At 33.6% G+C, this 27324-nt stretch overlaps 2 protein-coding genes across 12 annotated transcripts in view; one reads left to right on the top strand and one right to left on the bottom strand.

The window, feature by feature from the left end:
• The window catches only part of LOC132717698 (nucleoporin SEH1-like), a 30401-nt gene extending 11057 nt beyond the window's left edge, over positions 1 to 19344 (bottom strand). For 3 of the 11 annotated variants that reach the window (XM_060701240.1, XM_060701244.1, XM_060701246.1), the window contains exons 1-10: positions 19120 to 19343; positions 10134 to 10184; positions 9393 to 9617; positions 9004 to 9134; positions 8026 to 8118; positions 6948 to 7088; positions 6235 to 6319; positions 5319 to 5397; positions 4385 to 4517; positions 3843 to 3859 (exon numbers count right to left, since the gene is read on the bottom strand). In XM_060701240.1, coding sequence (XP_060557223.1) covers positions 3843 to 3859; positions 4385 to 4517; positions 5319 to 5397; positions 6235 to 6319; positions 6948 to 7088; positions 8026 to 8118; positions 9004 to 9134; positions 9393 to 9617; positions 10134 to 10184; positions 19120 to 19230 — 1066 coding nt within the window. In that variant the 5' untranslated portion in view covers positions 19231 to 19343. Of the gene's footprint in view, positions 1 to 1861; positions 1904 to 3842; positions 3860 to 4384; positions 4518 to 5318; positions 5398 to 6234; positions 6320 to 6947; positions 7089 to 8025; positions 8119 to 9003; positions 9135 to 9392; positions 9618 to 10133; positions 10185 to 19119 lie in introns of all 11 variants that reach the window. The other 8 variants (XM_060701241.1, XM_060701242.1, XM_060701243.1 and 5 more) reach the window with 4 other exon arrangements.
• Positions 19345 to 19397: 53 nt separating this feature from the next.
• Positions 19398 to 26914, top strand: LOC132717700 (neuralized-like protein 2). Its single transcript, XM_060701250.1, has 4 exons — positions 19398 to 19526; positions 20792 to 20832; positions 21441 to 22129; positions 23229 to 26914. Exons 3-4 carry the CDS (start codon positions 21463 to 21465, stop codon positions 23348 to 23350), a joined length of 789 nt encoding a protein of 262 aa, XP_060557233.1. The 5' UTR covers positions 19398 to 19526; positions 20792 to 20832; positions 21441 to 21462; the 3' UTR covers positions 23351 to 26914.
• Positions 26915 to 27324: the final 410 nt, after the last annotated feature.

Below are 27324 nucleotides of genomic sequence, written 5' to 3'. Positions count from 1 at the left end.
TAACCAAAAAATGTTATATTAAGCCAGCGACTACCATGCCATGGGAAACTAAAATGTTATCATCTCATACCTCTCACTACATCTTCAAATCACACTGTTAGAAATAAAGCAAGAAGGCCATGCTTATCCTACATCACTCACCTGAGTTTTTTGTTTTGATTGGTTTTACAGCGCAACAACACAATTAAGGTCATACATGTATGGCTATGGAACAGGAAAGATGATTTTGGCTCCCCTCAAGTGTTACAAAACTTAAAGCAACACCAGTGGTCAAAACCTCAAAATCACCTCACCTGCTGGAGCTACAAGATGCACAGACTCCAGTAATTCAAACCCATTTAGTCACCTCTTACGATCATGCAGGGATAAACAGTGGCTGCAATTCTGATGGCTTAACCCTTAAAGGTAACCCCTCAGCCACAATGGGAAACTCACCTGAGTTTAACAGTAACAGTGTTAATAAATACATGTGGTATAAGCCAAGGGGACCCACTCCCACTGTCTTTGTACTACTATCATCTTTCCAAGAGGAACCCACTAAGATCATATGGCTATATTAATTTGCATTAAACCTAAGGCAGATACAGGTGTTGTGAAACCAATAGGTGCACAAGTACATTTAACCATGGAATTGAACATGGTTTATATCATGTGATACTCATATGGTTTATCCCAATGACATGGAGTGGGGGTATTGGGTGACTGTTAAGATGAACAGTTACACAATTAGTAGTCTAAACAGTCCTAGTCTAATGATTGAGGTTTGCTCATAAATTATCTAAAAATTGAGCTAAATATATGACAGAACATCATCCTTTTTGCAATAAATAAATCTCCCCCCATAGATTTTGTTTACAGTCTAAGATAACCCACCTTCCCTGCCCTATTTCAGACATAAGCATCACATAAATAAAACCATTAACCTTCTTAATTTGAGCTTGGACACATATCTCGCATGAAAGAATTCAAGTTTGTTTATTTGGTTGGTTTTTATGGTGATTTAAACACATTTTTGATTGGTCATATTTATACTGTAGGGTCACCTAACCAGCTTTCCAGGATAACTAACCACTAATTATTGAAACAATCTAATTTCACCGACATGATTTAAACCCACAATGTTAAAGGCAAGTAATTCGGAGTCAGCATCCTTTACCATTAGGCCAAAGATGCCACGACTAACGGATTATAAATGATCACAACTATGTATTACACTAAACAGCCATGCTCTATACACTTATAGAGTTAAAAAACACTAAAGATTATGTGTGGACACAGCAATACATTATTATCATCAAAAGTTCATGGCACCACTGTTGTACTGCACCAGACATTTTTGTAAGACCTGTGAACCTTAACATAGTAAAATCCCTGCTCATTGCAATACAGACATACAGACATGTCACATACTGTCACAGCATGGAAGAATAAAACCTTTCACTTTCATCTGGTACTGGCTGGACAATAAGAAGTTTTGAGGGTTAAATTTTGGGTTTACATCGCACAGTTCAGGTTTTCAGCTTTACTAATGGAGGAAGACCTCAAGTGCCCTTCCGTGCATCATTTTGGGCACAAACAGGCACCAGAGTAGAACCTCCAACATTCCGTAAACTAGCTGGTTAGCCTCCTCACATAAAATTCCAAAATCCCTGTCAGGATTCAAACCCATAGCAGTTATGGGTAAGTGGTTTGAAGTCAACAACCTTAACTGGACGCCCCTATGAGAATTAGGTAACTGGGTCAAAAATGTCTGGTGCGTAACTTGTTCTACAATATAATCAAGTTACAAAAGTGTTGCTGGTGAATTCTTGATTTAGATTAATAGCTAGCACATGCAACGCAGGGTCAGAAAGAATCTTACATCTCTGTATGATAGGCAACGTCGCTTTGTCGACGGTGACTTCTGAATAAATAGATGTTTGTTACATAATGAAAAGCAGCTACCTGGATTGAAAGCTAGTGATTTCATGAAACTAATATACAAGATGGTCAATTGAATTGCTTACAATAAAGTTTTTAGGTTTATTTTTGTTATGCTTTTTAGTTGCAGGTACCCGTTAGTACTTTATTTAAGAAATAAAAGATCAAACGTTTGTAAAATTACCAACAGTTGGCTTACTTACATGAAAGATCAATTCAATGACAATGGCGAGAATAATCCAAAATTGAACAGGAAGCAGTTTATGGCAATTGAATTACTGGCCCACTGCGGCTTGGGACAGTTTTAAGAGCTGTTGTCAAATATACGCATACCTATTTATCTTCATGTATTGACAATACACGAGACGCTTACAAAGAAGGCAAGTTTTACAGTAGCATAGTAAAGTTTACATTGTATTGACCATCTTTAGTTCTTGCCAAATAGATCATACGTCAAGTTTCCTCCTATGTTTGCTTAAATGGACTTGTCTAGAATGTTTATTACACTCCACATAATGCTTCATGTTATCAAAATACTAAAATACTAATGCATCTAATGGTACAGATTTTGGTCCGGCTGCATCGACAGGGAGGCAAGTTTTTTCGTGAAAGTGGTAAAACTAGACTGGTAACAAAGATATGAGCCGCGTCACGACAAAACCAACATAATGCGTTTGCGACCAGCATGGATCCAGACCAGCCTGCGCATCCGCGCAATCTGATCAGGATCCATGCTGTTCGCTTACAAACCCTATTACAAGTAGAGAAACTGATAGCGAACAGCATGGATCCTGATCAGACTGCGCGGATGCGCAGGCTGGTCTGGATACATGCTGGTCGCAAACCCATTATGTTGGTTTTGTCATGACGCGGCTCATATATTCTCAGATAGACTGTAACACATGTTGTAAAAGCAAGACAGATGTCAAGTTATAGAAATATACACAATGTATACATTCAATATGAGTGCTGTGAAATCATTTAAATGATGTGAGATTATGATAAGTTCTACGAATCTTTTGGATATAGAATTATCTAACTTCTAAAAATCAGACTTAAATTTTTTTTTACAGGGATACTGCAATAACAAAGTTCATTTCTTCCCTTCGACACAACTCATTTTAATATGATTTCACAGTAATCGTAACAAACTTCCACTTCAAAGACAAAGTCTTCAAGATTCCATACATGTATACAATATCTATTGCAGAATATATTAGAATCAAATTTGCAACTTTTTCTCTCTTCAAAGCACGGACTTCACATAATTATGTTATATAGGTATCATCTTCTACAACAATAGATTACAATATATTTTAGGACATCTTTTGTTAATTTGTTAAAATAGTTGCAAATACATATTGAAATTTGCATAAGTGAATTTATATGCACCAATTGACAAATAGTACAACAACAACAACTGATTAACTCATTTTTGTGACCATAGTTAAAATTATAATACATAGGAAAAAGAAATACAAGATTAATGCATACAGCTATGAAAAGTCTAAAACGAATGGATAAAATTAATCTGTAACATTTTTCAACTTTTCTTCATATCACATTTGACCTCTCACTTACTATTAATAATTGACCACTCATTTGATCTCACATATTTGACCACTCATTTGATCTCAATATTTAACCACTCATTTGATCTCCGATATTTGAGCTCTCATTTACTTTTAAAATTTGACCACTCATCTGATCTCATATATCTGACCACTCATTTGATCTCACATATTTAACCTCTCACTTACTTTACCATTTTGACCACTAATTTGTTTTCAAACAAATCAAAACTGACATGCATTAGTAACAAGATCACTAATATTGCTAATTCTCTTCTGTTGAGACTTAAATTAAAGAAACTCCACTGAGGTATAAAAGCCTAAAAATATATAAAGAATTATATTTCTTACATGGAACATCTGGGGCACTAAAATTAGAAAGACATAAAATTGATTATTAAGAAATATACTCAGAAATAAGTTGAAAATCTTATTTTGTGCATTCCATAGCCAAATTTTAGTGAAAAGGCATTGCAACGCTTTTCAATTTTTGGTAATTTTTCACTATTAGAAAAATTATTCTGGAAAAACAGAGTGAGCAAATAATCTTAAATTTTACATACAAGTTTCTTATCTAGACCTACATCAAATGAAAGATTATCTCAAAAAATTATTTCCAGTCCTGCCATGTCAAATAACCTCAGTGGAGTCCCTTCAAGTCACAAAGGCACTATACAGGTCATATAGTCACTATCCAGCTTTGAAAGAAGACGTCAGTTGTACCTCCGTGTAAATCATCTGATACAATTCGGTCGTACCACTGTTCTTTCTTGTTTCGTAAGATAAATAGATAGATAGCCCTTATACCTACATTTAAATATACATTTTCTTTTTACATTTCATACCTGTGTAAACAATAAAATGCAACACTATCAGTGACACAGTAACATTACCTTGGTGGTATTTGGCCTGACTGTTTTCCAAACTCTTGCGAGTTAACCATCTGTTGATTCCTATTGCTAGCTTCTGCCCGGGTACCGTCGCCTTTCATCACAGATATACATTTCCAGTTGCCTAAATAATTACCTTAAACAAAATGTAAATCTATAATTATCATGGTACAAGGATATGTCTGCTTATTTTATTCAACCCTAACCACACTAAATATCTGAAATGGACTCATCCATCTTTCAATCTGGACAAAACCATTCTAGTATGTACTGACAGAATAGGGAACAGTGTAGACCATGATCAGATGTCTGAACTGACTCAACATGTATATAATCAGAATGCAAAAGATAAAAGACAAACAGTTAAGAACCCTTGATCACAACGGTCCAATATGATGTTACAGTTATACTTCTTTATATACATGTAAAAAGCTTATAGACTAACAATTGTTTGCCATTATTGAGCTCTAATATGTTTCATAGGAGGCTTTAGATTTTTGTTCTGGTTTGTTTAGTTTCCTTAGATTGTTTGTTACATTGACACACATAAGATCACATGTCGAATTTAGAGCTTTACTAGTGCAGAAAGACTGTCAGTACCATTTCAAGTATTCTTTCAGGCGCAAGTGCTAACCCATGTAGAATAACCAACCTTCCAAAGGCTAGCTATATCACTTTCTCATATGAATGAATTCATGAATTCACAATCATTAACCAGATTCTTTCCGAGCGAAAGGAGCAGGCCATTTAAAGTCATTGACCTTTACCCAATATATTGTACTTACTTCTTAGCCATGGAGCACCACTGTATTTATAGATTTATAACAGAAGTTAATCTCAAATCAAAGTTTTTTGTATAGTATCATCTTTCCACAATGCTTTTGTATGAAACAACAATAAGCATTATTTTGATTAAAATACTGGTAATTTATGTTACCTTTCCACATTCTGACACAACTATCGTCCCCTGATGACACCAGTACAGTTCCTATAACATTCCAACATATTCTCCATACCTGTAACATATCAAATCTTAATCTATTTGTCTATAAAGGCATTTTTTATATTTTTGCTTGGGTTTTACGTTGCACTTTAAAGGTCATATCACAACATTCCAGCTTTTCTGATGGAAAACAACCCCAGGTGCTCCTCTGTGCATTATTTCAGGCACAAACTTGCACCGGAGTAGAACCACTTATGTCCTGTTAGGCAGCTGGATATTTTCCTCAAATGAAAAAATCCAAATTCCCATGGCATACAGCCCCACCAATTGGCGGATCCAAGCTGTATGTCTATGTATGATTAATGTAAAAGTCTATTAAGCAATGTTACATGCCATGTTTTCTAAGCTTTGGGCATTGTATTTTCAGATAAGAGGATGTATTTTCCTGAACTAGTCTATATGAAATACGTGACCTCAGGGTGGGGCCATTTTAACCCAGGAGACATAATTTATATGACTTTTGCAGAGGATCACTAGGAAGTTGATCTACATACCAAATATTTAAGCTCTAGGCCTTGATGTGCCTGATAAGGAGATTTTTAAACAATTGATTTGTCAAGTCCATATATTGCTCTAGTGACCTATTTGTGCATCAGACTGAAACCATTGATATAATTTTTGTAGAAGACCATCTAAAAATATATTCTGTGATGTTTGGCAAAATCTGCATTGAAGTTTAAAAAAAGATGCAGTTTTATTGAAATTGTGAACCTATGTAGGACATCAGGCGATCATACAAGTCCGCCTATTTTTGCTCTATTGAGCTAAAACCACATCGGACATTAGGCGACCAAAAAAGCTCACCTATTTTTGCTCAGGTGAGTTAAAAAATAAAAATAATGATACATACTTGTGAATCATGATCGTTGAAGTCACCAATTTGTTTCAGTTCAAATTTTGTAAGCCCCGTCTGACCACTTAATGTAGCATCTCTCCTGCAATAAAACATACACCATTATGAAATATACCAACTGTAGAATAGAAATAAGTTGTTTTCATAAACTTTAAAGATATGAAAATTTAATCTTGATCGTATAAACATTCTAACAACCTTTTAATTTTTAGCTTTACATTTTACAAGAGAATATGTATTTTCGCATATACAATGTAAATATTACTGCATATTCAAAAATAATTCAGAAATAAGATGAAAAAAAAGGCCCACTTGACTCTAAACCACTCTAAACGATGCAGATAATCATACCCCTGCCCCCCCCCCCCTTCCCTCTTGTGGCTGAATGGTTGCCTTTACGGGTTGAGGCATCAGAAATGCAACCACTGTTTAACCCTACGAGAGCATAAGAGGTGACTAAATAGGTTCGAGTTATTGGAGTCTATGCATCTTGAAGCTCCAGCAGGTGAGGTGATTTTGATCCCTGGCGGTACTTAAAGTACATAACAATCGAGATTAGCCAAAACAAACTTTTCTCTGTTGGTGTCGTATGACCTAAACTGTGTTGGTGTGCTGTAAAACCAATCAAAACAAACAAACTCACCCATTAACCTCACCTTACCAGCATACCACACTATATATTTCACTTATTTATAGAAATAAAACCTCACCTTAAAGGATCCAGTATGATTATCTTCAATGTTTTACTAGCTATACCCAGCAGATGATACGAGCGTCCTAAATTTGGAGCAAAGGCAACATCGTGTACTGCATCTGTCGCCATGGCAAGAGTTTCTACTTTGTTCCATTTTCTGTAAAACATAAACCTTTATCTTAATTTATACAAATTTATTTTAGCTTGATTGTGTTGGAAGCTATGAGCTTATTAAAAACACACTCGATTCCATTCCTGGAACCAACCAGTACTAAGCAATGAATGTAAAATTTCTTGCTCAAGGGAACAATGGCTTGCCACTAACAGGGTTTGAACCCACGCGGTTAGAAAACTTTAGATTACTAGTCTGACGTGTAAACCACTTGGCCATGCCAAACCTTTACCTTCTCTTGATTCTAATAAATGACTAAATATATCATTTACCTTATATAATATACCTTATCCAAAACAAAGTTCTTATTTTTTGGCAGGTTTTCGTAAAATTTGATATTTTCTTCAGGTCAAAAATTTCGTGAAATCAACATTAAGGACTGGCAAGATTTAATATTCACAATTTCTATTTTCAAGTTACAGTACAAGGCACAAGTGTATATGGCCCTTTTATTTAGCATACAGATTTCGGTTTTCTAACCTTAATGCTTATTAATTTTATCATTTGCCTTATAGTTTGTTTATATATTCTGTTTTTACTTGAACAATATGATACAATGCTCTAATTCTTGTCTATATGTGTCAAAAGATAATTGAAATGTAACTGTGATAATATTAAATTGAACGTTTTTATTTGCACTGGATAAAAGCTCTCTATGTCATGCCACCAACACAGGGGACCACAATGGAAATAAGAGTCTCTCTTTTTTGTGCTATCCTTGGTGCTGATGTCATGGCTTATTTATACTCATGTATGTTTTAAATGTATAGGTTGTTTTAAATATCCATGTATATGTATTCTATACCAAAATAAATCTATCTAAATCTACCTATCTTGTGTAAATGTAACAGTTCACTTAGTGTATTTATTTCATGTCATGTCAAATGATCTATATCGTTGTACTGTTACTATATATAGTTACCTTGTGGCATCGTTATATTCGTGAATTTGCACTTTCCCGCCTGCTGCAGTGTTGGAATCGTTGCTACCTACTGCTAACATTGGGGAATGCCTTCTGTTTAAAACATAAAACAAAACTGTAGGCTATTAATTCTGGAAAAACAGGATGAACAATTGATCTGAAATTTTTCACACAACTTATTAGTATAAACAAACATCAAATGGTATAAAAATCTAAGAAAAAAAATTCCAGTCCAATCATGTCAAAAAACCTTGGTGCAGTCCCTTTAAATATGAGCTCCACTGATACCCTAAAAGTATAGAATTTGAATTCTCACATAGATCAACTTTGTCACTTAAATTGGAAATATATACAAAAGATAATAATCAGATTTAAATTGGAAATAATTTTTGTGAAATTTTTAGCCTTTATTTAGACTGATTTAAATTAAAAACATCATTTTGCACACTTTAAAATGATTATTCTGTAAAAAAGGAAATTATTTAATGATCTGAAATTTTGCACACAAATCTGAGTAGAACTTTCCTTTTGTAAGCATTAGTTATTAATTGTTACCACTTGAAATCAAAATGAATATAAAAGACAAAGATTTTGTATAATTTTGGTGGTGGTGGTGTTGGTAGTTTTCACTTCCTATCATGACAGTAAGCAACATTGAATTTACCAGAGCACAATTCAGCCACCACATCATTCCTGGGCAGGCTGTCAAGCAGTTTACTAGTTCTAGTTACCTTCACTTTTGCAAGAAACTGATTACTTCTGTACATACAAGAGCAGAGGTACATTGCGAATGACAGTCGAAAGGATTTCATGATCAATCCCAACAAAAGTGACCTGCGTCGCCCTGGAATCGAACACAGGTCACTCGATTCACAGTCAATCACTTTACCTATTGAGCTAACCGGACAGTTTTGTATAATTTTGTATTCATATATGTAGATGTATAAAGATGAAAAAGAAATTAGCAAGTATTGTTACCTTGAAGGATTCCATGAAAGACAACTGCATCTTAGTTTGCACGTAATCTCGTGCTGAAGAGACCACTGACTGAGATTCATTACATCAGGGGCCTCATATATACGTACAATACCATCTGTTGAACATGTTGCCTGAAATTGTTAAAAATTATTACATCCTGGCCCTTATTTCATGAAAGTTACATCCTTAAAAAGGAAGTTTTTCCAAAACCGTATAAAACTAAACAAGTGAAATATTAGCACGATTTGATTTAACTATAGTCTATTTTGACTTTAAAAATATTCACTTATATATAAAAATAATCACGAAATGTCCAGATAAAAAGGATAAAACGGAACAAATTCTCTTCATTTAAAAAAATTCTCTTCAAATAAAGTAATTAAACTCACCAGCTGTAAGCCTAAATGTTTGGGAGCAAATTTTACATCAGTTACTGATGTTCTACTGTCTACTAGACTTGTTCTCTTTATCCACGATCTGTGTTGACCGTCTGACCGAACCTCATCCACCATTTCCTCCCAGATTGCAGCTGTACGGTCAAACGAACATGTGGCAACAACCTGGCCGTACTCAGGGTGTGCCCAGGTCACTCTCCAAACTGAGCCACTGTGTGTCTGAAATACATGTTATAGGGTTGTCATTAAGAGGCGGCAGGAGGCCAAAATGCCTGTCTCAAATGCATTATGGGCCGCCTCAAAATTAAGAAAACACTCTTTGTTATGCATGATAAAGACAGAAATGACCGCCTCAAGTTCAAAACAAACCTTCTGCAAAAAATGTTAATGACAACCCTGTGTTATAAAAAAATCACCATCATTCTTTTATCCCTGAAACTACTGAATTTGTGTAATGGATTTGCCCTGCTTTGGATTTGGAACAGTCCATTCAATTCAAGGTTTAAGGGATTATTGTCAGTTTTCCACATACATTAGCCTTATCAATGAACACTTTTTTAAAGCAGAAATATGTATTTAAAATTTTAAAGATCTTGCATTTTCAAACTTTTAATCTGAGATAATAATGATACCGTACAAACAAGCTCATGAATTCATAATGTTTGTAATAAAATAGTCATTTATTAATGAGTACATGTAGTTCGCTTTAATCCCTAAGGTTTCTAAGAGGCTTACCTTCCAGCTAGCACTGCAGATCCATTCCCCATCTTCTCCCTGATCCCAGATCTAAAATGTAATACATACAGTGTTCTAAACTATATAACTGCTACAATAGTGCTATACTGGGACACATGTATTACTTACAATGTATGCTATGCAACTATGCAACTAAACTGGAATTATTTAGCACAAAGTGTTGATTTGGTCTTTATGTACACTATAGTATATTATTTTCCCAATCCACAGGAAAAAATTCCCAATTGAAAGTAACAAAATAAAGATATTGAAAAAAAATTCTAAAATCTTTGCAAATAAGGGCTTCTTCACTGTAATAGTGCTTAAATGTTTGAAGATACCATCATAGAAGTAATTGTTTGGCTTTGCATCCATTTAATCACTGCAAAATTTCAGTCATGCATTTTTTCCCCAATTTTTAACAAAACATCACTGAAATTCCCAATTCCATGGGTATGGGTCATGTTCCCAAATCCTGGAAAAAATCCCTGTAATATGTAGAAATCAGTACCCAACATATAAATGAGCAAATTCAACAGAAACAAAAAATACACAACGGTAAATCAAAGTAAATGTAAAGGGAAAATTCGCAAGCGTAGCCCTTTGTAAGTCCAACTCATTAGACTTGCTAAAGAAACATTGATAAAATGTTGGAATGGATATACCTTTTTCCAAGTCCAACGTGAACAATGAACTTCATTTTTCTACACAGATGCTCCACAAGGGACGAGGTTCATACCTGACATCCTAAATAAGTGCATTTACTGCAAATTTACTATGTCTGGCAAAGATCTGTTTCATACATGTATATGTAAATTTCATGCCTGTTATAAACCATAACAGCTTTACACGTCCGAATTACGGACATTTCGGACCATGGACGTTTCGGACCAGACACTTCCCACCAGATTTTTTGGTCATTTCGACCAGATTTGGGATATATCGGACCATGAGATGGTTATTTTGGACCATGATGGGGACACTTCGGACCAGAAAGTTTTATTCAATAGACCATTTATTCCTTTTTTATATATAATTTTTTTGTTATTTCAGGGTGTTATTACAATATTTTCTTATGATAAATGCAACAAATATTTGACATTTTTATATTTTATGATATTCAAAAGGCATGCAGAAAAGACCAGTCCGACGAGATTTTCACATTTCCCAACAAGCTTATATATTATTGTTTTGATTATCCATGTAAAATATTTATATCATAATTCATTTATGAATTTCTATACGCTATTTCTATACATACTGTATAGATAATGATACGCTATGTTTAACTTATTTAAAAGAATTGAAATTGATTTACATCTTTGTCAATTCAGTTTTTCACATGTTTTAATTGTTGAATAGAACTTGTTTAAGTTACGTTTCACTCAATTAAAGAAGTATGTATGTAATTTTTACCTAATTTGACAACAAATGTTGAAATTGATTGGATTTAATTGGAATGCGATTAAAGTAAAGCTCATTAGTATGTATGTATTTGTAAGATAATGTATGATTTGTGATATTAGAATGTGTTGTAAATAATCTATTTCGTCATGTCTTTTTGTATATACTTTAAAATAAATTGTTTGAAAACGTGTGTCACCAAAACATTGCTTTTTTTGGTTTGTTTGTTGTTTTTTTGGTTTTTTTTCTTCATTTAAAGTGCAAAATATATATAATCTAAATCGGGATAGATGTAAAATTGTTCCATATGGTGTCTCATATAATATATACTAAAGTTACTCTTTAGTTTATTATAGAATAATTGATTCATAATATATCAAAAAATAATATTTACTCTGGTCAGAAATGTCCTAAACAATGGTCCGGAGTCACGGCGAAGTGTCTAACACATGATACCAAATGTCCAATACATGGTCCAAAATGTCCAAAACAATGGTGCGAAATGTCTAATGCATGATCCGAAATGTCCAACACATGGTCCGAAATGTCCAAAAATCTGGTCCGAAATGTCCTTAAATAAGGTCCAAAGTGTCCCAAAATCTGGTCCAAAGTGTCTGGTCCAAAATGTCCAAAAATCTGGTCCGAAATGTCCTTGGTCCAAAGTGTCCCAAAATCTGGTCCAAAGTGTCTGGTCTAAAATGTCCATGGTCCGAAATGTCCTATTACCATGCGTACTTAGCACCTAATTTCATATTAGTTATAAAGTAACTGAAGTCCTAAAACACAACAAGAGCATTCAGTGATCACATGTGTCGCATCATGATGGCCAATTTCATGTTGGGACAAGTTTTGTGACAGACGGACGGACAGACAGACAGACGGACAGACAGACAGACGGACAGACAGTGCACAAAAAAACTTGGTACTGATCATTCCTGTAAAGTTTGGATGAAATTGCACCAGTAGTTTATGAGGAGTAGTGGGGACAAGCTTTTGTGTATCTGGCAACACAGAGAAAAAACACCTTTTTATCAAAGGGCCATAACTCGGCCAAAAATCATTCAACCGGAAAACCCGTGCAATATGCACAAGGACTTGAGCTACAGATCAATCCTGTAAAGTTTCATTGAAATTGCATTAGTGGTATAAGAGAAGTAGTCCGGACAAACTTTAAAAATAAAAATTATTAAAGGGCCATAACTCTGACAAAAATCATTGAACCGGAAAATTCTGACAATATGCACAACTAGACTTGGTACTGATCATTCCTGTAAAGTTTGGATGAAATTGCACCAGTAGTTCATGAGGAGTAGTCCGGACAAGCTTTTGTGTATCTGGCAACACACAGAAAAAAACACCTTTTTTATCAAAGGGCCATAACTTGGCCAAAAATCATTCAACCGGAAAACCCGTGCAATATGCGCAAGGACTTGAGCTACAGATCAATCCTGTAAAGTTTCATTGAAATTGCATTAGTGGTATAAGAGAAGTAGTCCGGACAAACTTTAAAAATAAAAATTATTAAAGGGCCATAACTCTGACAAAAATCATTGAACCGGAAAATTCTGACAATATGCACAACTAGACTTGGTACTGATCATTCCTGTAAAGTTTGGATGAAATTGCACCAGTAGTTCATGAGGAGTAGTCCGGACAAGCTTTTGTGTATCTGGCAACACACAGAAAACAAGAGGGCCATGATGGCCCTGAGGTCGCTCACCTGTATATAGGCCCCCGGAGCGGGGCCAGTTTAAACCCCAGGGCTTTTATTTGAGCAAACTTGGAAGACACCCATTAGAAGATGTTTCATGATGTTAAGTTTTTACTACACACATATAATGAAAAACAATGACCTCCCCCCCCCCACCTTTGGCAGGGCCAATTTAAACCCAAGGGCTTTTATTTGGACAAACTTGGTAGACACGTAGACACCAACAAAAAGATGTTTCCTGCTTAAAATCTAACCTCTAGCTCATTGGGTTTTTTAAAAGAAAATTTTTTAAGTTTTTACTATACACATATAGTTATAAAAAATGACACCTCTGGGGCGGGGCCAGTTTTAACCCCAGGGCTTTTATTTGAACAAACTTTGTAGACACTTACTAGAAGATGTTTCATTCTTAATATCTAAACTCTAGCTATTTGGGTTTTTTTAAAGAAGATTTTTAAGTTTTTGCCATACACATATAAGGAAAATCAATGACCCCCGGGGCAGGGCCAATTTTGACCCCAGGGCTTTTATTTGGAGAAACTTTGTAGACACCCATTAGAACATGTTTCATGCTAAATATCTTAGCTCTAGCTCTTTGGGTTCTTTAAAAGAAGATTGTTTAAGTTTTTACTATATGCATATAGAGAAAATCAATGACCCCCTTGGGCGGGGCCAATTTTGACCCCAGGGCTTTTATTTGAACAAACTTGGTAGACACTCACTAGAAGATGTTTCATGCTTAATATCTAAACTCTAGCTATTTGGGTTTTTTCAAAGAAGATTTTTTAAGTTTTTGCTATACACATATAGGGAAAATCAATGACCCCCTGGGGCGGGGCCAATTTTGATCCCAGGGCTTTTATTTGAACAAACTTGGTAGACACCCATTAGAAGATGTTTCATGCTTAATATCTAAGCTCTAGCTCTATGGGTTCTTTAAAATAAGATTTTTAAAGTTTTTACTATATGCATATAGGGAAAATCAATGACCCCCTGGGGCGGGGCCAATTTTGACCCCAGGACTTTTATTTGAACAAACTTGGTAGACACCCATTAGAAGATGTTTCATGCTAAATATCTTAGCTCTAGCTCTATGGGTTCTTTAAAAGAAGATTTTTTAAGTTTTTACTATATGCATATAGGGAAAATCAATGACCCCCTGGGGCGGGGCCAATTTTGACCCCAGGGCTTTTATTTGAACAAACTTGGTAGACACTCACTAGAAGATGTTTCATGCCAAATATCTAAGCTCTAGCTCTTTGGGTTTTTTAAAAGAAGATATTTAAAGTTTTTTCTATTGGTTGCCATGGCAACCAGAGTTCTGCATGGAATTAAATTCTTTGAACAATTTTTAAAGGTGACCACCAAAGGAAGATTCCTGTGAAGTTTGGATGAAATTGGCTAAGTGGTTTATGAGGAGATGTCATTTAAAGTAAAAGTTTACGGACGGACGGACGACGGACGGACGACGGACGAAAAGCGATCACAAAAGCTCACCCTGTCACTTTGTGACAGGTGAGCTAAAAACACCTTTTTTATCAAAGGGCCATAACTCGGCCAAAATTCATTCAACCGGAAAACCCGTGCAATATGCGCAAGGACTTGAGACACAGATCAATCCTGTAAAGTTTCATTGAAATTGCATTAGTGGTATAAGAGAAGTAGTCCGGACAAACTTTAAAAATAAAAATTATTAAAGTGCCATAACTCTGACAAAAATCATTGAACCAGAAAATTCTGACAATATGCACAACTAGACTTGGTACTGATCATTCCTGTAAAGTTTGGATGAAATTGCACCAGTAGTTTATGAGGAGTAGTCCGGACAAGTTTTGTGACGGACAGACAGACAGACAGACTGACAGACAGACGACGGAGAAGTGATCCCTATATGTCGCCACTACTCCGTAGAGGCGACACAAAAAGCTGAAGTATTTTTACATATAAACATGATTTTCAAAGAGAACTAATCTCATTTACAATAACTGAGGAATTTGTCAATATTAGTCTCCCTTGCCCTTGAAAAACTGTCAGACAGTCAGACCCTATTTAGCTTAAAAATCAACAGACCATGTGACCGTATTGGCCTACAGTTTTCAGGAAGTCTGTGATTTCCTTTTAAATATTGTATATAGTCAGGCAAGACGAAGCCCAGTCCCTTAGACTTCCCTGTATTAATCAATTTCTATGAAAGTGACGAATGTCAGACGTTTCACTCCCAAGACGTTTCACTATTGAGACGTTTCACTCCCAAGACAGTTCACACCTAGACGTTTCACTCCCATTTTGTCAATTGTATGGACGTTTCACTCCCAATTTTAAGAGATGTTTACTAGGAAAGTTAACAAATTTTAATTTCATTAATATCAAACAGTGTAAAAAGGAAATTCAATTTAATGTTTTATTTTGTTGATTTCAATGGTATTGTTAATACGAATTATTAGAAGATTACTCATTTAATTATGGGTTGAGTGATAAGAGGTGTAAATGAAAGACAAATTTCTGAAATATCACTTTTATTATAAGGCCACAGAAAATTAATTTTTAGACTCTCATCCTCGCCCGCCCGTATCAAAATCTTTCCGCTCCAAAATAATTTATTTTCATAAAAAAAAATTGTTCATTTCGCAGACGTCTGTGGACGAAAATTCGTCCGAAAATCGTGGTCGAATATTCGCGGGACGAACGCATAAAAATCAGACTGAGGTTTACAGCGTCTAGTGATCAAGATTTTAAATACGTTCGTTTTCGATCAGTAAAATTGTCAAAATGTTCGTCATATGTGAAATATATGATGCAGTAAACAAGAAAACTGTTTGTGATTGGTTTGGGTTTAGTTTTGATCAAAATCTGGGTGGAAATTTAGTATTATTCTCATTAAAATATAGATTTAAACACTTTTGTTTATTCATACATTTCTGTTTTTTCAGGTCTTAAAAGTGATGGATAAAATAAATTATAAATTCCACCCACCCGCCCCAATTATTTCTTGAAACCTGGATGAGAGTCTAAAGATTAATTTTCTATGGCCTAAGTATAAGTGTAACAACATGAGAAAATTCTATTTAAAGTAAATTAAAAAAATAAATAGAATAACATAGAAAGAACAAATATTGAAATCACAACCAGTAAAGTAATTAATATTATTCAAATAATAAAAAATATCAATATATTAAATATATTGACTACATGTATATAATGATTTTTTTTGTAAGTCTTAAACAATGAAATGCAAAACAATGAAAACATGTGTATAAAATAAATTATTTTTTAAAATTATTTTCTTCATCAATTTATTAAACAGTAGCCATTAAACAAACTTAAGTAATTGTGTTATCTCATCGCCTAATTAGTTGTATAAACACTGAGACAATCAACTAACAGTTTGACACCACTATTTAATCAGTTGTATAAACACTGCACTTAAGCATCAACATTCTGCTAATCAGTTGTTTATTGGACCATTAAAATATTTTTTGACAATAGCCAATTTAAACACAGAAACTTTTCCATAAGTTTGTTTATATAATAATGAATTTTGGTCACAAAAAATTATTATATATGACAAATATTGAAAAAATCCCATTGCATTTAATTTAATTTAAAGATATTTCTGATTTCGAAATAATTTTGGTATAAAAAGGGAGTGAACGTCTTGGTGTGAACCGTCTTGGTGTGAACCGTCTCAATAGTGAAACGTCTGTCTACCAAAAGTGACAGGCTACTTTAAGTATAATACGGGGAAGTCAAAGACCGGGCCCGCGAAGCGGGTCCAGGCTTTGGCTTGCCCGGCTATAGACTACACGTGAATATTTAAAAAAAAATCAAATAAAAAACAATTAAAAAATATATAGAATTCTATACCTATCAATGAAATTTTAAGTGTCAGTTCTAGTCGGGCGCCGCCATTTACAATGTATGTCAATGATAATAGGCGGGGTATTCCGATAACGGAACAAATCTCAACTTTTCGGATTAGTAATAATCGTCGAGTGTTCCGAGTGAAAACGGAAGCGGTGTATGTAATATCGAATGACACCTTTAAAACGGAAAGAATGAAAGGATTTTTTAACGACTTCCCCGTTCATAGGCTTTGCCTAATTTCATATTACGGGGAAGTCAAAGACCGGGCCCGCGAAGCGGGTCCGGGCTTTGGCTTGCCCGGCTATAGACTACACGTGTATATTTAAAAGAAAATCAAATAAAAAACAATTAAAAAATATATAGAATTCTATACCTATCAATGAAATTTTCAGTGTCAGTTCTAGTCGGGCGCCGCCATTTACAATGTAACTCAATGATAATAGGCGGGGTATTCCGATAACGGAACAAATCTCAACTTTTCGGATTAGTAATAATCGTCGAGTGTTCCGAGTGAAAACGGAAGCGGTGTATGTAATATCGAATGACACCTTTAAAACGGAAAGAATAAAAGGATTTTTTTAACGACTTCCCCGTTCATAGGCTTTGCCTAATTTCATATTACGGGGAAGTCAAAGACCGGGCCCGCGAAGCGGGTCCGGGCTTTGGCTTGCCCGGCTATAGACTACACGTGTATATTTAAAAGAAAATCAAATAAAAAACAATAAAAAAAATATATAAAATTCTATACCTATCAACGAAATTTTCAGTGTCAGTTCTAGTCCGGCGCCGCCATTTACAATGTAACTCAATGATAATAGGCGGGGTATTCCGATAACGGAACAAATCTCAACTTTTCGGATAAATAATAATCGTCGAGTGTTCCGAGTGAAAACGGAAGCGGTGCATGTAATACCGAATGACACCTTTAAAACGGAAAGAATGAAAGGAATTTTTTAAATAACGACTTCCCCGTTCATAGGCTTTGCCTAATTTCATATTAATATATCAATGATATCCAACACAATTAAAAGTCAATTTATGAATCAGGCCATATTCAGGGGAGGCAAATGACATTCAATTGTGTGTAGTTTTTTCTTTCTTTTTGTTTTGATGATATGAATATATCATTAACAAGTATTGACTTTCAATGACATGCAAACAGGATAAAAATCGGCGGCACGAAATACCCAAATATACCCAAATACACCCAAATATACCCAAATGTTGCCCAAATATACCCAAATATAGCAATATCTATTTTTGTTTGTATAAAATATAGATTATAATGAGAAATAAATAAATATTTATAAAATAATATGACTAAGCCTGCTATAACTTTCAAATAATATGACTAAGCCTGCTATAACTTTCATTCATTCCGTTGAAATGGGCAGTTAAGATGTTGTAAGAAAATAAGTTGTGACATTTGCTTATTTACAATATCGCTTCTTTATGAATGCAATTTTAATTCAAGATATGATATTTGTTGTCTACACTTACATTTCTAAGGTGTAATTTTGTTGAAATTTCATATCATATAGAAGAAGAATGTCCATAATATTAAAAAAAATAGCTTTAATTGAGTACATATACTGTATCTCACGGGTGCTAGTCACATAATCAAATATTTTACATTAACGGTCTATATATGTATATAAAGATATATAATATATCTTATTATAGTATATAGCCCATATAAAACTTTAAAAAGTTTGTTTCAAGCACCTGTGCTGTATCTTGGTTCAAAACACAATGATAGGAAAATGTATATTTGGGTATGTTTGATTATATCTTAGTGAAAGTGTATTTTGTATTCATGATTAAAATAGCACTTTTTAGTATAAAACATTTATTTTTAGTATAATTGGACAATATTTGGGTATATTTAGGCAATATTTGGGTATATTTGGGCAATATTTGGGTATATTTGGGTGTATTTGGGTATATTTGGGTATTTCGTGCTGCCCAAAAAAATAGATAATAGATTTGCTAAAACAGTGTCGCTACCTTTACAGTTTGGTCACTGGAGCAAGTTGCCATCCTTCGACCGTGGAAATCGTATGATACATCATGTATCAAATCTTTATGATCAGACTGAATACTTTTGGCTACAAACATTTTGGCTTATTAAGCTGTAATTACAAAATTTGACAAAAAATATTTTTTGTTTTCTTTTAGCATGTGAAGTTCGCCATCTTTAATTTACCGCCGTGTAAAAACGTAAGGCGTCTAATCATTGGTGGAAGTCAATTCGTTCTGCGAATCAGCTTTGAGGTTACAAAGAGCATGTACTATCGGAAGCGGAAGTTGAAGTTGACAAAGGTGTACAACTATTACGAGTGTGTGCACAAAATCGAAAGTTTGACAATGTTTTCAAACTTCATCAAGAAATAAGTAGTAATAAATCATTAAAGGTAATCCGTTTATCCTGATCACTTTCTTTATCAAAATCTGATCAAGAGACAAATTGATACGTCACTTGAAAGTCCAGTCTTGTGTGATTTTAACAGTGACACTTGATCTATAAATATCATTTTACATAGGGTGTCCATATTTTCCTTTCCAGCACTTTTATATTGTATCAAAAGATACAAAATAAAATGGTCTATTCCACAATTTCAGTTACGTCAAATTAAGGAATGATTCTGATTTCGCCCCTTAGCGACTGGCCTATCTGAAATAATTTATGAGACGATTAGCCCTTAGAGATTAGTGACAACTTGCCCCACTTCAAAATAATCAATTTAATCATGATTTAAATAATTAATGATAAAGTAATATTACGATGAAATGCGTATATACATAACAATATCAATGTTATGAAATAAAATGTATGACATTATAAATTAATTATTAGAATAGTCCAGGGACAGGGTTATAGGTTTTTCGCCAACTATGCTCTTAGAATATGCCCACCAAATATATCGCCTTGCCTTCATCATCGAGCTTTTCACTTCACCTCTTGCTCTTTCTCTTGATTTACATTAAAAAAATAGCTATATACAATTTTTTTGAATACACTTATAGGAGTAGTTTATTTTGCTTGAAAGACAAGTTCTTGTTATGAATAGATATTTTTCTAACACACTTTTTCAAGAAATCTGAAGTGTAGAGCAATTTCAAAGTTTGAAGTTCAATATTCAACAAATAATCTCCTAGGTTTAGTTTAATTTTCTTCTGAAGTTCTCGCAACAGCTCAGGTCATTGGTAGCCTGAGAATACTTAGATAGAATTTTTAAAAAATACCACTAAAATGAATAAAAGACAAAAATATAAACAATTATTGCAATTAGCTGTTTAATAATGAATACAAAATTGGTTAATATGAAATGGTGCGAATTGTCACTAAAGTAGGGGGAATTGTTATGTTAAAAAAAAAAGCATGTTGGTACCTACACATGATCATCATAAAGGTATTTTGTCTTTTTTTTGGCCTTTATCTTTATTCAGAATGACTGAAATACCTTATTATCCACTATTCATATATTGATAAATTGCCCACAGCATTTGTTAAACAGTCTAGGGATGTGTAGTAAACTTAGCTCAAGAATTAGATTATCAGATCCTGAAATAGCTTATCAGTTTACACATGTAGCTGTAAAACTGAAAGAAATTGTATACAATTCTAATTCAGATTTTTTTTCTATTATTTGGTAAAAGTCTTTCTTATTTATTTCAGAATAATTGCTGATCAATTTCAAACCAAAATAGTCTACAAAGGTAAGAACATTTTTGTTTAATTTTTTTACCAATTAAATGTTATTGCAGAAGTTTTTTTTTTTCCAAAACAGACAGAAAAAAGCTCTAACTTTACTATTTTAAGCTTGACTTTTTTAAAGAAAATTTTTGAACTATTGCTAGGGAACAGTCAGGTTGTTCATTGTTGCTGTTGCCATCCAGAAACTGAAAACATTGGCATTTTTTAAATTTCTCCATGGATTGTCTTCATACTTGGACACAACAACCCTTTGGAGAAAACCTTGAAGTAGACGAGACTGAACTTGACCTTGACGCATAAATGACCTTGACCTTTAAAGTCAAATGTTGCTTGATTTTGTAATTGGCAATAACTTTGTTATTTATGAATGTATTACATAACTGATATAAAGATTAATTCAAATGTAACCTTGACCTATGAATGACCTTGACCGTGAAGGTCAAATATCGATTTTGAAATTTATTTTTTAGAAAAAAAATTATGTTTTCTAGGAGTTCTCTTTACTATTATATTCTACCTCTGGTGTATTTGACTTTAAGTAAATAGAAAAAAGTGGTGGCTCTTGTTTATTTTCAAGCAAATTGCCAATTGATCTTATTTTATATTTCAGGAATACAGATGTTCTCTTAGCAATGCCAGTTACTAGATTCCATCCGTATCATGGACAGAACATCTGTCTTGACCATGATGACCAAGTTGCATATAGAACTACAAGCTTTGCTCATGCTCTCACATTCAGTGAAAAACCATTAAAACCGGGTGAAATATTCCTCGTGGAAATTGAGAAAAATGAGCGAGGCTGGAGTGGCCATTTACGTATAGGATTAACTCAATTTAACCCCGATGAAAAATTTGATTTACCACAATATGCACTTCCCGATCTGGCCAATATGGGTAGGTCGTGGATTTCAGCCATCACGAAATCCTATAACCGCGTTTATACACAAAACAATGACCAAGGCCACTCAGAACCTTATAAATCTGTGTTAGGGGATTCGGAGATAATTCATACACCTCAAGGATCATTTAACCGGAGTTTATTATTACCACTAAACAGATTGAACTCAGTTTATGCACATTTCCGTAGAGACCACGATCACGTTCTGCCGACTGATATTGGAAGTAGGATAGGGATCATGTATAAAATTGTTGACAATTTTGCTGAAATGCACTTCATTATAAATGGAGAAGATCAAGGACCTTGTGTAAAGACAATACCGTACCAATCTGGTCCCTTATATGCAGTAATAGACGTGTATGGCACAACAAAACAAGTGAGGATAATTCAGCTCTATGGAGGTATGACATCTTTCTTCTTCTTTACTACCACTTGCCCCTCACCGCTCTGGGTTCAAATCCCAATTTCTTATGTCTGGAAGCTATCCAGCTAGCTTACAGAACATACATGTAGGTGGTTCTACTTGTGTCCTTTTCATGCCTGAAATATTGCATGGAAGGGCACTTGAGGTCTTCCTCCAACAGTAAAGCTGGAACGTCGCTATATGACTTATTCTGTGTTGTTGTGACGTAAAACCCAATTAATCAATCAATCATTCTTTGTTACTACCAAGTGAGACCAGTATGATTTGTCAAGCTTTGAAGGAGTAGGAATGTACATGTGTATTCCATAATGTGGAGAATAATTACATATTTATTATTTTATTATTTTAGCAAATTTATATTGAATGAAGTTGAATGAACCCCACAATACATCTAAAAAGAATTCAATTTGTTTCATTTTCCAGGACACTTTCAATGCTTGAATTTTTTGATACTACAGATATTTTTTCACATAATTTTGTATTTTTTGAGGCTTTTATCATTGAAAAAGGTCATATTCTCTCATAATGTCCAAAGAAGGATATATTTGGATACCTCAGTGTCCAATACAGAATTTATATTGGACAGTCACATTGTACAATTTAAAAATTGCAGGTCGCTCAGTGGGTGTTAAAGTAAATGATTGGTGTCAATAAATATTTTCACAGAATTGTTGCAATTTTGTATAAACATTCATCATTACTTAGGGAAATTTGTTACATGTTATATGGAAATATTTTATTTCCTATACATCAGTATTATCATCAATTCATGAGGGAATTTGTTATAAAAATGTTAAATTCCCGCCACAATATTTTATTTAATATTTCAGTATGTAATGAAAGTGGCAATATTTTATTTCCTGTTAATGAATTTGTTATGAAAATGAAAATATTTTATTTCTATTTCAGTAACATCAATATGGACTATTATAAAAATGGCAATATTTATTTCCTATTACAGTGTCCTTATTAGTGAACTTGTTTTAAATAAAAAATGGCAATATTTTATTTCAGATTTTAGTATCATTATTATGGACTTTATAGTAAAAATGGCAATATTTTTTTTCTTATTTCAGTTTCATCATTACAGAATGTATGTAGGGACATGATTCTTCAAACAATCAAAAAATCACAAGTGCACTACCTTCCTTTACCCAACAAAATCAAGAAGTTTCTACGATACGAATGTCAGCTGTGATAGATGTTACATTCTTCAACCTAGACCACATCTCCTGATTGTACAAGAAACCTAATCCAGTTCTCTCCCTTTAATACATGATACAGACCTGCAGTTACTTCCCTTTTATATGTATGAAAAAGAATTCAGTGAATATTTCTTTTTGAATCGTGATAAAGAACTCTGCACTTATTGCCATTTAAGACACAATATGGTTTTGAAGTGAATTATTTCCCTTAAGAACCTAACATTTCAAGAATTTCCCTATATGAGATGTTTCTGAACTATGCAGTTGTCCCCCTTAATTATCTGATTTTCAGAATTGTATGTTTACCAAATTGCTGATCTTATTTGATTTTTATGAAGTTATACACAAATTTTCTTTTATGATACTACATGGTGTGACATACATGTGTATTTTTGAATGATAAGTTTCACAAAATATAATATTTGAAAAAAAAAGTGTATTTGTTTCAAGAATTTCAGAATGATGCGAAAATTTAATTCACATATACTGTACTTGAAATAATTCAAATAAAATGTTGACCAAACACAAGCTTTAGTATACTTGAACTATGTTTTTAAGTGAGTCTTTAAGACTCACAATGGCACAATGATTTTGTCATAGATTTTTGTAATTTTCATATATACTGTTAAGGAGTAAAACTTTCATGTTCAAAATATTATTTCATGTAAAATGCAGACTTAAATCATTATTCATTTAATGACAATGTTGCTAAATGTATGGAAAAATGTTTTGTTTGGTTATCTGAGTAATAAGAGCTTCTATAAAGGTTGTTTTTTGTTTATAAGTTCTACTGTATTTTGTTGTTACATGTACATGAATTACTAAGTGCTTTTTAACTTGACTAATCCGACAATAAAAGGGCTATAATACTCACTAAGTTAATGTTTTGCACCTTTCATTTTTTTTTTAACAAGTACAGTAGCTGTAAAGGTTTTTCAGGTGCCTGCATAGCTCAATTTGGAGAGAATTCAATAAAATTATAATCCAGGGGTCCCTGGTTCAATCCTCAAGACGAGGCAAAATTTCCCTGTGGACAGTTGTGGCGTTAAGCATAATGATCCCTCCTCTCTCATTCATCTTTCACTGCCCAGGTTTTTTTTCCAGGAATTTGGGAACATGACCTTTCCCTATAGAATTGGGAATTGCAGTGATGTTTTGTTAAAAATTTGGAAAAAATGCATATTAACTTAAATTTTGCAGTGATTAAATGAATTCAAAGAATCAATGTCTAGGATGGCATCTTCAAACATTTAAGCACCATAACAGAGAAGAAGCCCTTATTTTCAAAGATTTTAGAATTTCTTATTCATTATTTTTACATTGTAATTTTCAATTGTTTAATTTGGGAATTTGACTGAATATAGGCAATAAAATAAGCAAAAAAAACAAACAAACCCCAAAACATCCCTGCTGCTGATTCAGAGATGTAGATTAGTAGTTGGTCACTTGTATAGTAATTGTTAATACCTGGTAACACGTAGTTGGCTCTTAGATATACATGTAACCAAAAAAATGTGTTAAAATAGGTGTGTAAAAACAACTTGAATCTTCACACAAAATTTAAATTTAACTCACTGTGTAAGGCACACAACTTTAGCATTGAGTTTCACTGAGTTACTCCCCCTGTGTAAACTCGCAGATATTTCTGTCTTAAACTCTTTTTCATATTCTTGTTTCACTATCCTAATATTGAGAATAGTCAAGCTACATTGTAACTGGCAGCTCTTGTTTATTTTCATGAACTATTGATATGTTTTGTAGATAAATAATGAAATTCTGATTGTAAGTTTGTAATATTTGTACTTCATGTACCATAATAATATAATTTTTTCATCTTTTTCGAAGAGGGACTACACTAAACCTTTATTGTTTTGTTTTTTGTCATAGAAGATTTTGAGACTAAAAGAAATGCTTTAACATATTATTACATGTATGTTGCAAAGAAATCCCTGAATAGTAAGTAACTCGAGGTATTTCTGATTCCATTTGGAAAATTTCTTACAAGGTGTTGGAAATTACAGTCGGATATACAGTGTTACCTCTGTTGAGTGACCACCTGTAGAACATTAACCTCTATACAACAATAGAATAAAAAATTTGCAATGAGGAACATCATGTGGTTCTACTCAGGTGCCCGTTTGTACCTGAAATAACGCATGTAAGGGCACCTGAGGTCTTCCTCAACCAGTAAAAGCTGGAATGTCGCCATATGACCGATACTGAGTCTGTGTTACGTAAAAACGAGAAAAAAAGAAAGCAAAGAAAAAAAGAACAAATATTTGCAAACATAGTTTAAACGCTGAATTTAACCTGCCAAACTAAGGTTTTATCAGAGGATAACCACTCTTACAATGTAGAAGGAACATTTTTTGGCAATAAGCAAAATCTTTGCTTTCCGAATGGTGTTGGTCTATGGAGGTTTTACTGTATATCTAGAAGCTTTTGTGCAGTATTAGAAAAATGCCTGCAAGACTACTTAAATTGTTACTTACTTTAAATAATGTCAATATCTAAACAAAAAAATTGTTACATTTATGATTAGAAAATAGTCTGGCTATCCTACTGTCCCTGTTATCAGTGTTAGCATATTACAATTGATTAAGGTTTTACTTTGCATGTGTTTGCAACTTTTTACTTTATTTATTTTTCAGAAATTATTAAAGGTGTTCACATTGTATGTGTCCAAGATCTTAATTGTTGGTTACTTAGGCAAGACCCACAACTCTGGCATAAATTTTTACTGGTTTATTCTTCTTAATGAACTACTTACAGAAGCTCCCATTGTTTGACAAACAAGCACAGGGAATAGTCATTAGTCAAGCAGTCTGCTCAACAATTTTGATTTTTTTTAAACACATTGTTTTCTTCTTCAAACTGTCAGTTTAATGCTAGCGTATTCCTAACCCTGAACCTGCTGAATTTCTTAAATAGACATGTCCAGGTTTCATTGATTGAACTGTCCTTTTTCAACTTTGTGTACAGTATATTAATTTAAAGTGAATATTTGTTAGTCACACCATAGAATATAAACCCTAGTTAGACTGCATGGATGTGCAGGCTGACATGGCTTCATACTGGTGGTAAATGATTCTTTATTTCAGTTCCAGTAGGGAAAGGTTTCAACTGTGGTCTGTGTGTATTTTTAAACTGTTTAGTTACTGTGTTTTACATGGGAGTCTGAAAAAAAAACCTCATAGTCATTAAAGCTAGAGAAATGAGACACAGGGATAATTAGTGGCTAAGATGGTTCTTTCTCAACACAGGGGTCATAAGTTTGAGTGGTACTCTCAATGACACCAATGACTTTCTTTTATGACACCAAAACTAGGTATGCTCGGGTTTCAAATGAAGAATACTTTAGATTACAAATACTTTGAATTAAAAATACTCGAAATTATGCATACTTTAAATAAGCTTATGGCATTAATGTCATACTGATTATTAAAGGTAAAAAAAAAGTTTGAACTAAATGTACAAGAAATGTTATATCAAACATTTAATGTCAACTGTGTAACAAAGTTCAGGTTAACTAAACCTTTCTGCTTATACTTGGGACTTGAAGAAACTAGATATTATTATGCTCTTTTGGGAAGGGCATTTGTATGAAGGGTAGGGCCTAAAAATATTAATATCACTTGTAACGGTATATACTGCTTAGTTATGCCGTGGTCCTGATTCTTGTATTCAAGATGGTTATTTCTCAGATATAGTGATTAAGTCAGATGTAACAATACAGATTTGGCAGTTCCCTGAATATCATTATAAGCAAAGTTTTACAGTTGTTTAACTGTTAATGGGCGTGACACAAAGGAATACACTTACGGTTGACAGGTTTACATGTACATGAAGAAGACATGTCTATTTTTTTTTAAAAAGACTTCTTCTTTAGAGAAATGGCCTTACATGGAGTTAGCCATTTTAAGGGCAGGACCTTATGCAGAAACAGCACCTTACATGAAAAGGACTT

Source organism: Ruditapes philippinarum, unplaced genomic scaffold (assembly GCF_026571515.1).
Source record: "Ruditapes philippinarum isolate M1 unplaced genomic scaffold, ASM2657151v2 ctg3714_1_1_1_1, whole genome shotgun sequence".
Taxonomy (NCBI): domain Eukaryota; kingdom Metazoa; phylum Mollusca; class Bivalvia; order Venerida; family Veneridae; genus Ruditapes; species Ruditapes philippinarum.
Note: the sequence above shows the minus strand (reverse complement) of the source record. Positions and strands in the feature narration are given on the sequence as shown.

What these genes read in the sequence shown, in the direction of transcription:
- LOC132717700 (XM_060701250.1), top strand. Translation starts at nt 21,463, where the DNA reads ATGCCAGTTACTAGATTCCATCCGTATCATGGACAGAACATCTGTCTT. An exon ending in GATAATTCAGCTCTATGGAG is followed by an intron (nt 22,130 to 23,228) that starts GTATGACATCTT and finishes TTCTTATTTCAG; the next exon opens with TTTCATCATTACAGAATGTA.